At 41.3% G+C, this 14,084-nt stretch overlaps 1 protein-coding gene across 1 annotated transcript in view; it reads left to right on the top strand.

Moving 5' to 3' along the window:
• Positions 1-1,527: 1,527 nt before the first annotated feature.
• meis2b (Meis homeobox 2b) overlaps positions 1,528-14,084 on the top strand; it is a 30,911-nt gene continuing 18,354 nt past the window's right edge. The window contains exons 1-7 of the mRNA XM_038727475.1: positions 1,528-1,668; positions 2,310-2,554; positions 3,072-3,213; positions 3,451-3,501; positions 3,710-3,760; positions 3,842-3,988; positions 7,221-7,335. Coding sequence (XP_038583403.1) covers positions 1,528-1,668; positions 2,310-2,554; positions 3,072-3,213; positions 3,451-3,501; positions 3,710-3,760; positions 3,842-3,988; positions 7,221-7,335 — 892 coding nt within the window. The remainder of the gene's footprint in view (positions 1,669-2,309; positions 2,555-3,071; positions 3,214-3,450; positions 3,502-3,709; positions 3,761-3,841; positions 3,989-7,220; positions 7,336-14,084) is intronic.

Below are 14,084 nucleotides of genomic sequence, written 5' to 3'. Positions count from 1 at the left end.
AGGTGTTGACAGCCCCTACCCTTACCACAACCATCAGAAGCTGTATGTTATTTAGAATGTGGTTGCATGGACAGAAATACTGTTTTGAAGAAAACTCCCAATTGTGTGTCATGTGTAGCCGAGTGCAAGTAGCTGAGAACTGATGTGTGGACCCAAATGCAGACTACAGTCAGCGGGATGCAGTTCAATAAAACATTTATTAAAGAAAACTAAGCAGGCTTACGCTGGGAGCACAGGAAAATCCATAAACAAATAACAAGGTACAATCGAAAGGATAAATTCAAAAAGCGCAGGAACAGGACAGAACACTCAACACAGACGATGACATCACAAAGACTGAACAGAACAAGCAATATTTAAACGCTAGGTAACGAAGGGCAGGGCAGGACCAACACCAGGTGGAGGCAATCAGACACAGACAAACAGGCAAGCAGGTGAAACCAATTGAGGGGAACAGACAGGTCCAGACCAAAATGCAGAAACACAAACTGAACACTCAATATATGAAAACTAAACAGGACATCAAACAAGCAGACTGAACACTAAGAGACAAACTAAACATAACAGGAAACAAGCACTCAAGACTAAACACTGTCAAATAAACAATCACCAGACAGAAGACGCAAACCAACACTTAGCAGACAAAAAACAAATTAACTGAAATAAACTACAACCTAACAAGGAACAGACTAAGACTAGGATAACCAGAACACAAAGTAGACAAGACCAGGAAAACATACACTAAGACACAGGACTAAGAACTAAGGCACAGAACTAAATTGCAAGACTAAGAACTAAGATAAGAGACAAGACAGAAACTATGTAAACTAAACATGCGAATGAACAAAAGAACTAGGCTACAAAACACAAAACCCTAAACCATGACAAGATCAAATAAAACTTGAAGAAACACAGAACCCAAAACCAAACCTATGAAAACAGACTAAAACACGAAAAAGAATGAACACAATACCACAGTCCTAACAAAAAGTGATCATATACTAAACAGTAAATATGGCCAAAACAACAGACATTCGCCTGGTATATTTTTGAAAAATTGTGTAATAACTGTTCTATATTATTTTATTTTATTATTAAATTTACAGTTACAGTTGTATTCCAGATTTATTAGAATATATTCAGTTGCATTGTAATCAGTTGGATGATGGTTTTGATGGTGATATTGCTATTAAAATATAGATCTTATACTAGGCGAGGATGAAAATATCATGTTTTCCTTTATTGCATCTCCATTTACTCCTTAATAGCAGAATAAATAGGTTCATTTACAGTTGATTCATATTCCAGCTTCCGACCTATCAAAGGAGACTAGAATTATGCATCTAGGCCTGAGTTGGTTGAGTTATTCCAAATTCATTATGGGTATGTTATTTTATGCGTTTTTCCTAGAAATAGGTGCCTGTTTCCAAAACATAAATTGTTAAAGGGGACTGGGTGCTTAAGACCCCATAACTTTTTAGGGTAGGGTCAATAAAGGTTTAACAGTCCGGGTTTATTTTGAAAGTCATGACCGGAAAACAACAAGCAGTGACTTGTAAGTGGGCAGGGGCTGGTTGCACCCACCCTGCTCCTCCACGGCCCGTCATCAGCGAGTCCTGCAGATCGCGGAGCGGTCCTATAAGCGCTTCTCCAGCAGACCTGCGGACAGTGAGCGTGTCGGCGCGCAGAGACACTGACAACAGGACTGAGCCACGAACCATCAACTCGGAACTAACATCAAACACTCAGATCTGACAGATTACTACTAATCCTCTTGTTGAAGAACCACAGGAAAGCAGTTGCCAATGCGCGTTTTGGCACTGTGCTAACGTGAGGACTAATCCTGTTTTTGGTCTCTTCGTTGATTTGAATTATTATTGACTTGCTCCATGCCACAGAACAGGATAGGATTATAACTCTCGTTTGGATTTAATACACTTTTCATCGTTTTAACTATCCATCAACGCCAACTTCTCTTTACACATCTGGAAATTGCGCACGGGATGGCGCAACGGGTAATTTTTGATTTTTCATTATTACAACACTTACAGCACAAGATTATTCCTTTCCTGCACAGGTCACTGTGTACACTGTGTAATCACAGGTACATGAATGAAAACTATGATGTGGACCCACAAAAGCTAATTCAGTAAGTGCTTCTATATAAATGCCCCAGCCTCTACAGGAGGCCAGGTCTAATGCCCGTATTGCATACAATAAACAGGAAGAGTATGTCTTAATTTAGACGGAAAGTTTTTTTTCCTACACTTGCCCTCCTGTCATATGTTCATGCCTAATGTCATCTTCAACTTTCCCCGCAGTACGATGAGTTGGCTCATTACGGAGGCGCGATGGACGGAGTCGGAGTCCCCACTTCCATGTACGGAGAACCGCACGCCCCACGGCCCCTGTCCCAGGTCCACCATCTGAACCACGGGCCGCCGCCGCACCCGACGCAGCATTATGGAGCCCACGCGCCGCACAACATCATGCCCAGCAGCATGGGCAGCGCCGTCAACGACGCACTGAAGAGAGACAAGGACCAAATCTATGGGTGTGGATATAATAATAATACTAAAACTAATACTGCTACTGCTACTAGGCTACTACTAATAAAATGCATTTTTTTATTCTGATGTTATAGAGAAAGAAATGAAACTGTTGTATTTTTTTACACATTTCAGCTGTTGAGCAGAAATCCACAATGACATTTCACATAAATTCATTTTTTATCTTACAATTAATAATATACTCTGCTCATAAGATGAAGTAAGTTTCGATGCAGTTCCAGTTGGATCTATTTTTGCAGCTTGAAATAATGCACTTATACCTCAGCAGTGAATGTAATTTCTTAATATCTCTGACAAATTGTTTGCATTTGAAACAGATGAAATAATCTCAATGCTGCGGCGCATTTGTTCCCACACATTAAGGAGGAATAAATACATTTTTGTACATCTTACAAAGCGGTATTCTTTTGTTGACATCACCGACCTTAATGTGAAACGAAATCTGCCGCCGCTGTAGTTCATGTTCAGGCCTAACAATGGGCCTGTCTTCGCCTGTTGCAGCCACCCTTTATTCCCTCTGCTGGCTCTGGTGTTCGAGAAGTGCGAGCTGGCGACCTGCACGCCCAGAGAGCCCGGGGTGGCGGGAGGAGACGTCTGCTCCTCTGACTCCTTCAACGAAGACATAGCTGTGTTTGCAAAACAGGTAGGACAGACACAGACAGGTGCGCTGAATATACAGAGAGTAAGAAAATAATCTGCAGCCGAATGTGTTCACGACCAAAACTGCAACATTTCATTTTCTGGAACCACATTAACTTAAATACTAATTTGATTATAATTTTGTCAGTTTGATTAATTTAAACCTCCAGGTTTAAGTAAAAAAAAAAACGTTATCCGTTTGAAAACACCAAGTGACGTCTTATTTTCTGTCTTGGTTCAGATTCGCGCAGAGAAGCCTTTATTTTCTTCCAACCCAGAGCTGGATAACTTGGTGAGTCCTCTGCAGCCGCCAGATTTCTCTCTCTGTAATAAAAGAAAAATATTTTTATTATGTTGGTAATTATCAAATGCACACAGTCATTATTATGATGTCTAAAATAATGCCGTTATCATGGTTTTTATTAAAAAAGAAAATTATGTGTGTGTGTGTGTGTGTGTGTGTGCGCGCGCGCGGGGGGGGGGGGGTATATATTTTTTAGATGATTCAAGCTATTCAAGTCCTACGATTTCACCTCCTGGAATTAGAGAAGGTAAATATTTTCTTTGTTCACCTTTAATATTAATATTATTCCAGAAAACTCGGTAAGTCTAAATAAAGACTTGATTTGCAGGTCCACGAGCTTTGTGATAACTTCTGCCACCGGTACATCAGCTGCCTGAAAGGCAAAATGCCCATTGACCTGGTCATAGAGGAGCGAGATGTCTGCAAGTCGGACTTTGACGACCTCTCGGGATCCTCCACCAACCTGACAGATCACGTAAGTCTCATGGAAAGGGTTATATTTCTCAGGAGGAGAAGCTTGCATGCAAGTGTCTCCTTCAGTCAAGAATTCTCTCTACTTTTGAAGGTGTGTGAGCTGCTTGCAGGTCTAACTCTTATTATTGAAAAAATAGCTTACAGTTGTTGTTTACCTATACAAGTGGCTAATAGCTGTTTCTGTTGACCACTGGTTACCAAACCCTGGGGTGGGGCCAATCCAAGGGGTCACCAAATAAATTTTAGGGGTCTTGAGAGAAGGAAAAAAAACCCACTGCATTCTCCCCTTTTTTATTGTATTCTTATTTTATTCTTAAACACTGCACTTTTTAAAAATAACATGCTGGAGAGTGAATTTCTCACAGCATGTTAACATGTTGCAGCTTCTGACTGGGGATGCATGACATTGCTTCATTTGACGAGTTTGTGGCATTAATGAAGCCGAGTGCTGTTTGCAGTTTGATGCTGCTGGTGCAGCAGAGCCTCAGTGGAACAAAGAGAAACTGCTCACAGTATGCACACTTGAGATTTGTTGTGTTTGTCAATGACAATTTGTAACTTTATTGATGAAGATGATGATTGGTGTTTGCTTCAGTCTTCTGTTTCTCAGCAATTAATATTAATACAGCTATTTGTTCCTACTTTGGGCCCCTGCTTTTCTTCACAAAGAAGCAAATTCAGATGTTGAAGTGATTTTGAGTTGCAGTTTAGCAGCAGTATTGGACTATGTGCAAAAAACATATATATATATAGTATAATTTCCATGAATGTCTGCAAATTATTCATGTATTCATCGGATGCCCGACACTTAACCTCTCAACATGTAGGAGTTCATGGCTGCTACAGATGGTCTCAAGAAAGATGTCTAAAATTGATATCAAACAGTCATTTGATTCATTGATTTAAAAAAAAAAAAGTTATTGCCAAGTAGTTTTACACATACGAGAAATTTGCTGTGGTGATAAGGTGCTACACGTAGACAAACATACAATCAATATAAATAAATATAGAAATATAGAAATATGCAATGGGATAAAGTTAACATAAAATGTCTTATCCAAATGCGCATGGCAACTCATGGGATTATGAGGTTTGCACCACCCAAAAATCAAACCATGGGCCAGGAAAGGCTGAGAAACCCTGACTAAAATGCTGTTTTATTGTAATGTTTACCATGCAAAGTGTAAATTCAATCAAATATGAATACTGGCATCATCAATTGTATAGGTGCAGATTCAGTGAAAAACATCATTACTGACTTCAGTGACTTTAGAAACATACATCGTCTTTATTCTTTTGAGAGACGCTTCCTTCTGAATCAAGTGACAGAATGCAGTTTGTGTGTGTGTGTGTGTGTGTGTGTGTGTGTGTGAGGGGCCACCAGTTGATGTGACAGGACGCTCTCTGGCTGTTTTGCCTTCCTCCTAACGGCTGCTACAAAATGCATGTGCTACTCTCCTCTGGGTAGAAAGACGTGCATAGCTGTGTAACATAGATGCACCATGATCAGTTTATTGTGTGAGTGTGGGGTGAGTGTACAGGTAGGTTAATGTGACTCTATGTGTTTTGCAGCCATCACCCATGTGAAGGCTCATGCTGATGGTTTGGACTGTAGCTCCTGATGGCTGATCTTTTGTGTTGTGCAAAAAATATCCCAATTTAAACATTTTGTCTTTTGAGTCAGAGTGTCTCATTTTATGAAAGCAAGCGAAAACCTGGCAGTACAATTTAATTTCATCTGATTCCAATTTGAATCAGCTGTAGTGTCATTTTCTGTGATCTGCACAAGATACTGGCACTCATTCAAGACAATTATCGACCAACAAAACAAAAACAAAGTTTCTTTCATTTATTCTTAAAGGATGAAAAAGCATCTAAAAATAGATTTAGACCATCGTATGACATATACCTGCCATGCATGTTTTACTGACACCTGTGAGACTAGTTCAACAGAATCATTGTAAAACCTTTACTCTCAGCATACTGATACTCAAACTATGCATTTTGGAGGAGCCTGAGAACAAAGAATATTATTTCCAATGACTGCTTCACTGTAATTATTGTAAATATGAAAAATAATGAACTTTTGTCTTTATTGAATTGTAGAAGGTCAAGGGTTGGGCAAGGACATGCCATGCAGCAAAGATCCCTGGTCTGAATCAAAACAGGGATGTTGATATACATGGTCAGTGCTTTAAACCCTAAAATGAACACCAAAACCCAAAGTCAGTTTTGTAGAATCGACATCCACTTTGACAGGGTAGAAGATGGATCAACAGGTACCTGAAAAGTCCTCCTTAAGCTTGACTGCTTTGGTTTATGTGGAACAAATCCTCTAGTTAAATGCGATAAATGTATGTGCTTTTCCTGAAACAGAACTTTGTTTGGTTTGTGTTTGTAGCTAGTGGTCATTTGGTGTAGGAATTCAACCTGTCTTTACAGAGAGTAATCTGGATAATCTGCAAAAAGAAACTGTATAAGGTAAACAGAAGCTTGAATGTTTGGTAGAATTTTCTTTATCTATGTATGAATTTCATACACACGCTGGTCCTGGTTGCACATTACCCTCCATTCCTGTTAATTAGGTTTTAACAGATGGGGTGTTAGGAAATAAAGCCTTCATTAACTTGATAAACATGGAAACACATGGCGCCTCTTTGAGTAACTGTGTGTACTGAGGAGTTGTAATTATTGTGTGGCTGGACAAGAAAAGAGGGGCCATCATTGAGAGGCCTCATTCACACTGTTCCATTATCCCTGTGCTTCTTCTTGTCATCTGCCAACCTCTTCATCTGATCACCATCCGGCAAACAGCTGACGCAGAGAGGCTGAAGGGGGAGATCTGCTGTTTGGTTTGGGCCTATGGCTGTCTGAGTGGCAAGGCCGATCAGCCCAATAAATACAGGGTTTCCCCCAACACGGTCACAGACACAGCCTTGACACAGGAGGGTCCACATGCTGCAGGGTTACAGACTGTTCTCTAAACTGTTCTGCAATTATATTTAAACCTCCCTCTTGGACAGAATGGTAATGTTGTTCGTGTCTCACATCTCTGACAACTTGGTTTCAGCCTTACTATGCTAATCATGCCATGTAGCTATCTTTGTGTCTGGGAGACCTCATACTGGACCTACTAGACCTTTCTCATCTATTTTTTCCCCTCTCCTGTCTTCCTGTCCTCTATTTCCATATCTCCTGTCCCCTGGTGTGCGGACCTCTCCCTGACCTCTTAGAACCCAGCTTCCTGGAGAGACATGGATGACGCCCACTCCACACCCTCTGTGGGCACCCCGGGACCGTCCAGTGGGGGACATGTCTCCCAGAGCGGAGACAACACCAGTGAACTCGGTAAGAGCGCCCGCAGGCCTTGTGCATCCTATTTTATATCAAAGCTTCGACTTTGGTCTTAGTTCATCTAATCACTTCAGTTACCTTAATTGCATCGATAAAAACATAATCTAAGATTAGGGAGGACTGCTCTTGGGACTATTTACCCTGACAGTAATCATAATGTGCATCATTATGACACTGAAAATTCCCCCAAAATGTTATGTCAAGCTGCACTACTAAAGTACTATAGTATGTGAGCCATTTTTTTTAAGATTTACATCTTCAGTATGAACCAATGGGCTTTAGGCTGAGTGCTACGGACATGGCAGGAAAGTCAGAAAGTATTGAGAGAAGGACTGTAATTACCACTAAGGACAAGGAGGTTATGTCCTCTGTATTTTTTTTTCTGGGAATGTGGAAGTTTTGGCAACCTGACCTTTGACCCAATAATATAAGATTTAGCATATATGTGTACTACTTTATACATAAAATAATGACTATATAGATAAAGGATTCATTACTTTCCTACCAGGATTTAGACTTCTGTGATAGCAAATTGTGTCTATAGAAACTATAATTGGTCAAGATTTGATTGATAACCTTGGTATTTCTAAAATCCTGGCTACGGGCTGGATTATAAACTAATGCATTGTGGGTTTTGACCTTTTGTGGGAATTGTTGACAGAATGGAAAATATGAAATATACACTGCTGCTTTTAGAGGACATTTTCTCCGAAATTAGTGGTGCTTGTTTGCACCCCACCTCTGGGAGTTTAACAAATGTGAATAATCTGAATTTTGACTTGAAGTAAGAGAAAACATCAAAAGGGCAATTACTGTTGATTATGGCTCCCTTGCTTTTGCAGCCAGTGTGCATTCTCAGTTTCAGGTCAGTTAGTACTGACGAAGACAGCTTCTGAACTTATAGCTGTCTGCTGCTCTTTCCCTCTGATGGCATCCAGCCCTGGTCTTCCTGTGCTTAATGTGATTTCTGATGTGCTAATTGGACGCTATACGGGTTTTATTACTTGTTTTCGTTTTTCTACCCTTTGGGCGTAGTAAAAACAGACTGGACTTTAAAGCAACTTTCCACCCTCTGCCCATCATGCATCAAGGAGCAGAGCATTGACGAGAACAATAGGAGGATGCTTTGCAAGACAAGAGAAACTCAGAGGATTAAGAGACAATCAGAAACAGATCAAGACCCTTGATTTTACACCCAACGCTTTTGAAAATCATCGAAGATACCCTGAGTGTGAGACATGTTTGTTTTCCAAAATCTTAATTCACCCATTCAGGATTCAGAAAGTGTATGTTGCTTTGAGTTGAGAAGGCAGCAGTGTGAATAGCTTCTTTCCATTAGTTTTTTTAAAACAACAATGGGGGGAAAACCCAAGGTCCCTGCCCTTTTGACCTGGGAGAGAATGCATAGAGGATGGGGGTGCAGAATGCCCCCCCGTAGGGATGTAAGGGCAGAGTATTTTATGTATGAGGAACAAAGGAAAAGAAGAGGGCAGAATGATCAGAGCTGTGGTATTGCTGCAGGATCTTCTGCATGCTACCTGCTGCTTCTCCCCAGGCCTCTTGGCCTTGTTTCCAGTCTATTCTCATGCCAGGGAAGAGTCAAACACACAACCTGATAGGATTGAAAGAACAGTGAGAGGCTTGTCATGCTAATCTGATTTTGAGCAGGTAGATGGCCTCCATAGAGTTTTAATAATGTGGTTATACAGATATCGTCACATATTTTTAATGCAACAAGTCCTTCAACCTAAATGACAGCATAGGTTGTTTTAACCACCCTCCAAATACGGCTCATGTAAGCGTATCCTAAAATAGCGCTCCTACCGGTGGCATTTGTCCATGCCTCTCAAAACTGCAATTACAAACCCGGTTTTCCGACCGGACCTACGTTACGAAAATCACATGACCTACGTAAGATGACAAACATGTGGAGCCCACAGTGACAGCGACACAAAGGAGGGGAACAAATGAATCTTGTTTAACATGGGAATTGAACGCTGGTCTCCTGGGTGAAAGGAGTCATGTATTTGCATTGTACAGCCAATAAGGGTCGCTGCCACAGTAAATGTAAACATGACTTTTGTGTGTTTTTTCTGTGGAGGACAGGCTTTTATAATAAGTTCATTGCTTGGAAAGGACAGCCCCCTTTTTCATGAGATACACTGATGTGAGCATCATGGTATTAAGATGTCATCTTAATATCATCAAGTCTGCTTTAGATTATGTTCACATATAACTACTCGGCATTGTGGTTACAGACTAATGGATGGATTGCCAGGTTTGTATGCCTTGTCTTTCCAGCAGTCAGCGTTGCATATTTTTGGCTCCTTTTGACCATTATCGCCTCCAGATCCAAAAAGTGTCCTCCCTCTTCACTGTTGATATTTTTACACATGGCACAGAAGTCATGGGGCGAGACAAAGTTCAACACTTCGTCTACATCCTGTGTCCCGGTGACTAAACACTGAAACTTAACAACATGTGATCATTTAAAAAACGTCAATGCATTTCATCTTGTGTTTTATGTCTGCTATGGCTTTTCCATTAGGAATTACATTCAAATGGCACCAAATTGCAGCACACATAATACATCCAGAGCCAACATTCAGCATCAATGCTGGAAGTAGCGTGTACTTTGACGGTGGTGGAGGATATATGTGTAGGGCATACAACTTTTATGCTGCAGACCAGATCTCATGTCCCATCATGGACTTACAGGTATTTCTAAACTATAACCACAATTGTCCCCTAACCTCAATCAACCATGTGCAGATAATGTGTCCTGTCTGGCGATAGTCTTGCTTTTTCAATATTTATCAAGACCACAATATGTGGTCACAGTGTATGACCACATGTTCAGGGACGCCATCTATCAAGTACAATGAAGTCATAACTGATGATTAAAGGACTTTCACAGCTAAAAAGCTTATTAGTTACAAATCTTATATATTCATTTGTATTAATGTACCCCAATGGAAGCAATCCATATAAAATCTTGGTAGGCTACAGAAAGAACAATACTCAGAATGATTCAAAGGCCGTAACAGAATATTCAGATCACATCAAAATGACAAATGACAAAGAGGATCACGAGGTGTTCCAATATTCCTTTGGTGGAATCATTTTGAAAGTAAACATGAAAAGAAACTGAATGAAAAACCAACAGAAGATAGGGCCTGATTGTGCTGGTCTGACAAAACCTTTTAAATTCCACTGCCATTTGGGAACACCAAAGTGGTGGTGATGTGGCTGCCATCCCTGGCCAATCACAGGTAGACAATCCATCCACTATGTGGCTGCTGGTTTGGCTCATGGTTAACTGCTCCTCTATAAGCTCCCAGGTTTTGGTTGTTGCCTTGTAAACTATGTGATATTCAGAGTACTGTCACTGATAGCTCAACCCCCAGGGTGATTGTTGCTGACCAAAGCTAAAGTGGCTGAGCTCTCCCAGGAATGTTTGGACAGGGTCTGCGGGAGGACAAGGAGAAGACTTGAAATGTCAAATCACAAAGAACTAAATAAAACAAAAGGCAGTAGGAGTGATTGTTGAGAAATGGAATTTCAGGATGCATTGCACCTTTTTGTCACATCCAGAGTCAAGAGTCACGAAAAAAGGAATGTGGCTGTTTTTTGGTGATTGGCTTCTGGTTTGTGTGACTAGTTTTAGCTGATGGCCACACACAGCTCGGGAAACACAATCTTGATATTGATTTATCTGCTTCTCAGTGGTTACTTATCTGTAGGTCTGCTATAGCAAATGTGTTAAACACAAATAAGATGTATGCTGTTTCATTTTTATGCTGTTGTGATATGTAGTCTACATTTTTAAATGTTACCAAATGAAAAGGATTGTACGAAGCAATTCTTGTATTGCTCCAGTTTTACGCCAACAACAACTAGATTTGTCCACAGCACAAACTACATTACCAGTACAGTACAGAACCAGAGTGCAATCACAATTCCCATGGACAAGAGCACGTCCTGGGTACCCATCAGTGATTGCAGATACTGTGCACACGACTGCAGAGGGGATGGTGTGCAAATCTGTGTAAAGACCATGTAGAGCTCTTAAGGGACGTTTTCGGGAAAGACATGCTGCTGTTGAACTTCTTTAATACTGTTCTTCACTGCTGTCAGCATCACAAACAATTCTGTTCACCTCCAGATTTGAGAGAAGAGAGAAATTATTTTTAAAATTACAATTCATATCAACCAACCCTTTTAAACATAATGAAGGACAAGTTGTTGATGGCACAGTGGCCCAGTGGATAGCACTGTGGCCTCACAACAAGAAGGTCACGGGTTTAAACCCTGGTTGTCCTGGCCTTTCTGTGTCGAGTTTGCATGTTCTCCCTGTGTCTGCGTGGGTTTCCTCCAGGTGCTCTGGTTTGCCCACCCTTAAAAACATGTTAGCTTCTCCAGTCAGTGCCATTGACCATTGACACTGGCTCAGATATGGAGTTGGTCTCCGGGCACTGCACAGTGGCTGCCCACTACTCCATTGAGGGATGGTTTAAATGCAGAGAATGAATTTCGCTATGTGTAGGTGACAATAAAATATACCTTCCCTTACCTGAAAAACATAGCAGGTCTGTTGGTGTTAAGCACAAAGTGGTGCTGCATCACAGAACACAATATTATGCCCTGTCTTCCCTGTACATTTTCACTGTTTGCCAGATGTACCTCACTGCCATTTGGTGCTGCCACATGCAAACTACTTGGCTTTAAGCAGTTTTAAACAGCCCGTCATCAGTTTGTACAATTCACACATTCTCATGTTTTGGAAATCTTCCAGACTACTGTATTTAGATCTGTGTATCATGCCTAATAAGGGGAGGTGTTGCGAGGTGTCATTGATGATGGATCAGTTCCCCGCTGAGCTCATTAGACTGGCGCTGGCTTTGCTTCACTGATGCATCTGTGAGCTGAATCCTGCAATCAGTTCTGCTAGCTGCTCAGCTCTTTCTCTTATGGACACGTCATCCACTAACTGACTCGCCTGGCGTTCACAGCCGCTGAGCTACAGAGAGCAGAGACTAAAATGAAGGAGATGAGGGAGAATAAAAACTAAATTTAAATAAATAGTTTCAAATGTCAAGAATATCTCAAGGACATTCTGAAGGAGACTGTGTCACTTTAAATGATTTCACTGGACAGGGAACTTTTTAAGAAAATAAAAGATAATGTGACTTGGTAAGATGTAGATATCTTATATCTTATATCTGTTTTTTTGTAGGAACTTATTCACAGGTTGATGCACAGCAGTTTGCTTGAATACTGTGTGTGAACACATGTTAAGAAACTGTATACAGCATACTTTAAATACAAATTACTTATCTTAGTCTATCTCCAAAACATCTAACCAAACCCACCACCTGTAGTGAAGAGAAAGACATAATAATAATAATTAAAGCTGCAAGCAGCGTTGAACGAGTCCCATGCCCCATGTGTGCCTCGGGTGTAGTTACAGCTGGCTTCTACACTGCATGCCGGCTGACAGGGCTCTGAAGTTAACACTGCACATATCACACAGGTGAGTACACAGGAGTACATTAAAGTACAGAGCGTGTAAACTAGGGGTGTTTCTCAAAACCAAGAATACAAAGAACGGACTTAGGGGAGAACGTTCTTGGTAGTCGTTCTTGGAAGAATGAACTTACAATGTCATGATCACACAAAACACTCCTGACGGTTTGAGACGATGCGTTCTTGCTGGTTTCAGAGCCGCTGAAAGAAAATGGCGAAAAACCAAAGACCCTGCCGACCAACTGCTCCTATCCTCCTTCTCAACAAGCATCAGTGCTGCCAAAACTGCTTTCTATAATGACAGAATAAGCAGTGCCACTGACTCAAGGAAATTATTTTCCACTTTTTAAACACTACTAAATCCTCCTCCACCCACAAACTTGTCTGCTGATACCTTTGCTGCCTTCTTCACAGGGAAAGTGGCAGCTACAACTAGCCAATTCTCTAAATCTCTCAAAATCAACCATTGTATTCCCGCCCTGGACAGCCCCCACTGTGTGAGCAAGGCACAGGAAAACCTATTCTCCCTCGGGAAATGGCGCTAAAGGCTCAACACCAAGGCTAACATGTAGCAGTCCTACTACATCTGTTCTTCTGCCTTCCTAGGACAATGGCACTTCACTCTCCTCGTTTACACCTCTAACGGAGAACGAAGTATCAGAACTCTTGACCCATAGCCATTCCACTACATGCCCACTGGACCCGATTCCTACAAATCTCCTCCAAGCCATATCTCCTACTGTGGTCCCAGCAATCACTCACGTGATAAATACTCCTCCGGCTTCAGGAACCTTCCCGACCACTTTCAAAATGGCTCGGGGTACACCCTTGCTTAAAAGGCTCTCACTTGATCAAACTCAATTTGAGAACTGTCGGCCAGTTTCTCTTCTACCATTATCCAAAACTATCGAATGGGCAGTCTTCAAACAGGTCTCAGAATTCCTCTCACAGAATGACCTCCTAGATCCATACCAGTCCGGTTTTAAGAGTAGCCACTCTACTGAAACGGCTCTTTTGTCTGTAACAGAAGCCCTAAGGTCAGCTAAAGCTGCAGCCCAATCCTCTGTTCTTATCCTGCTTGACCTATCAGCTGCCTTTGACACAGTAGATCACATGATCCTCCTATCCACACTCTCAGCTATGGGCATCTTGGGTAAAGCACTCCTGTGGTTCAAATCCTACCTCTCAGGGCGTTCCTACAATGTTTTGTGGCAAGG

This window comes from Micropterus salmoides, unplaced genomic scaffold, assembly GCF_014851395.1.
Source record: "Micropterus salmoides isolate LMB-PRFRI ecotype aquatic unplaced genomic scaffold, ASM1485139v1 Ms_hic_scaffold_18, whole genome shotgun sequence".
Lineage (NCBI taxonomy): Eukaryota > Metazoa > Chordata > Actinopteri > Centrarchiformes > Centrarchidae > Micropterus > Micropterus salmoides.
This window is presented reverse-complemented; position numbering and strand designations above follow the sequence as displayed.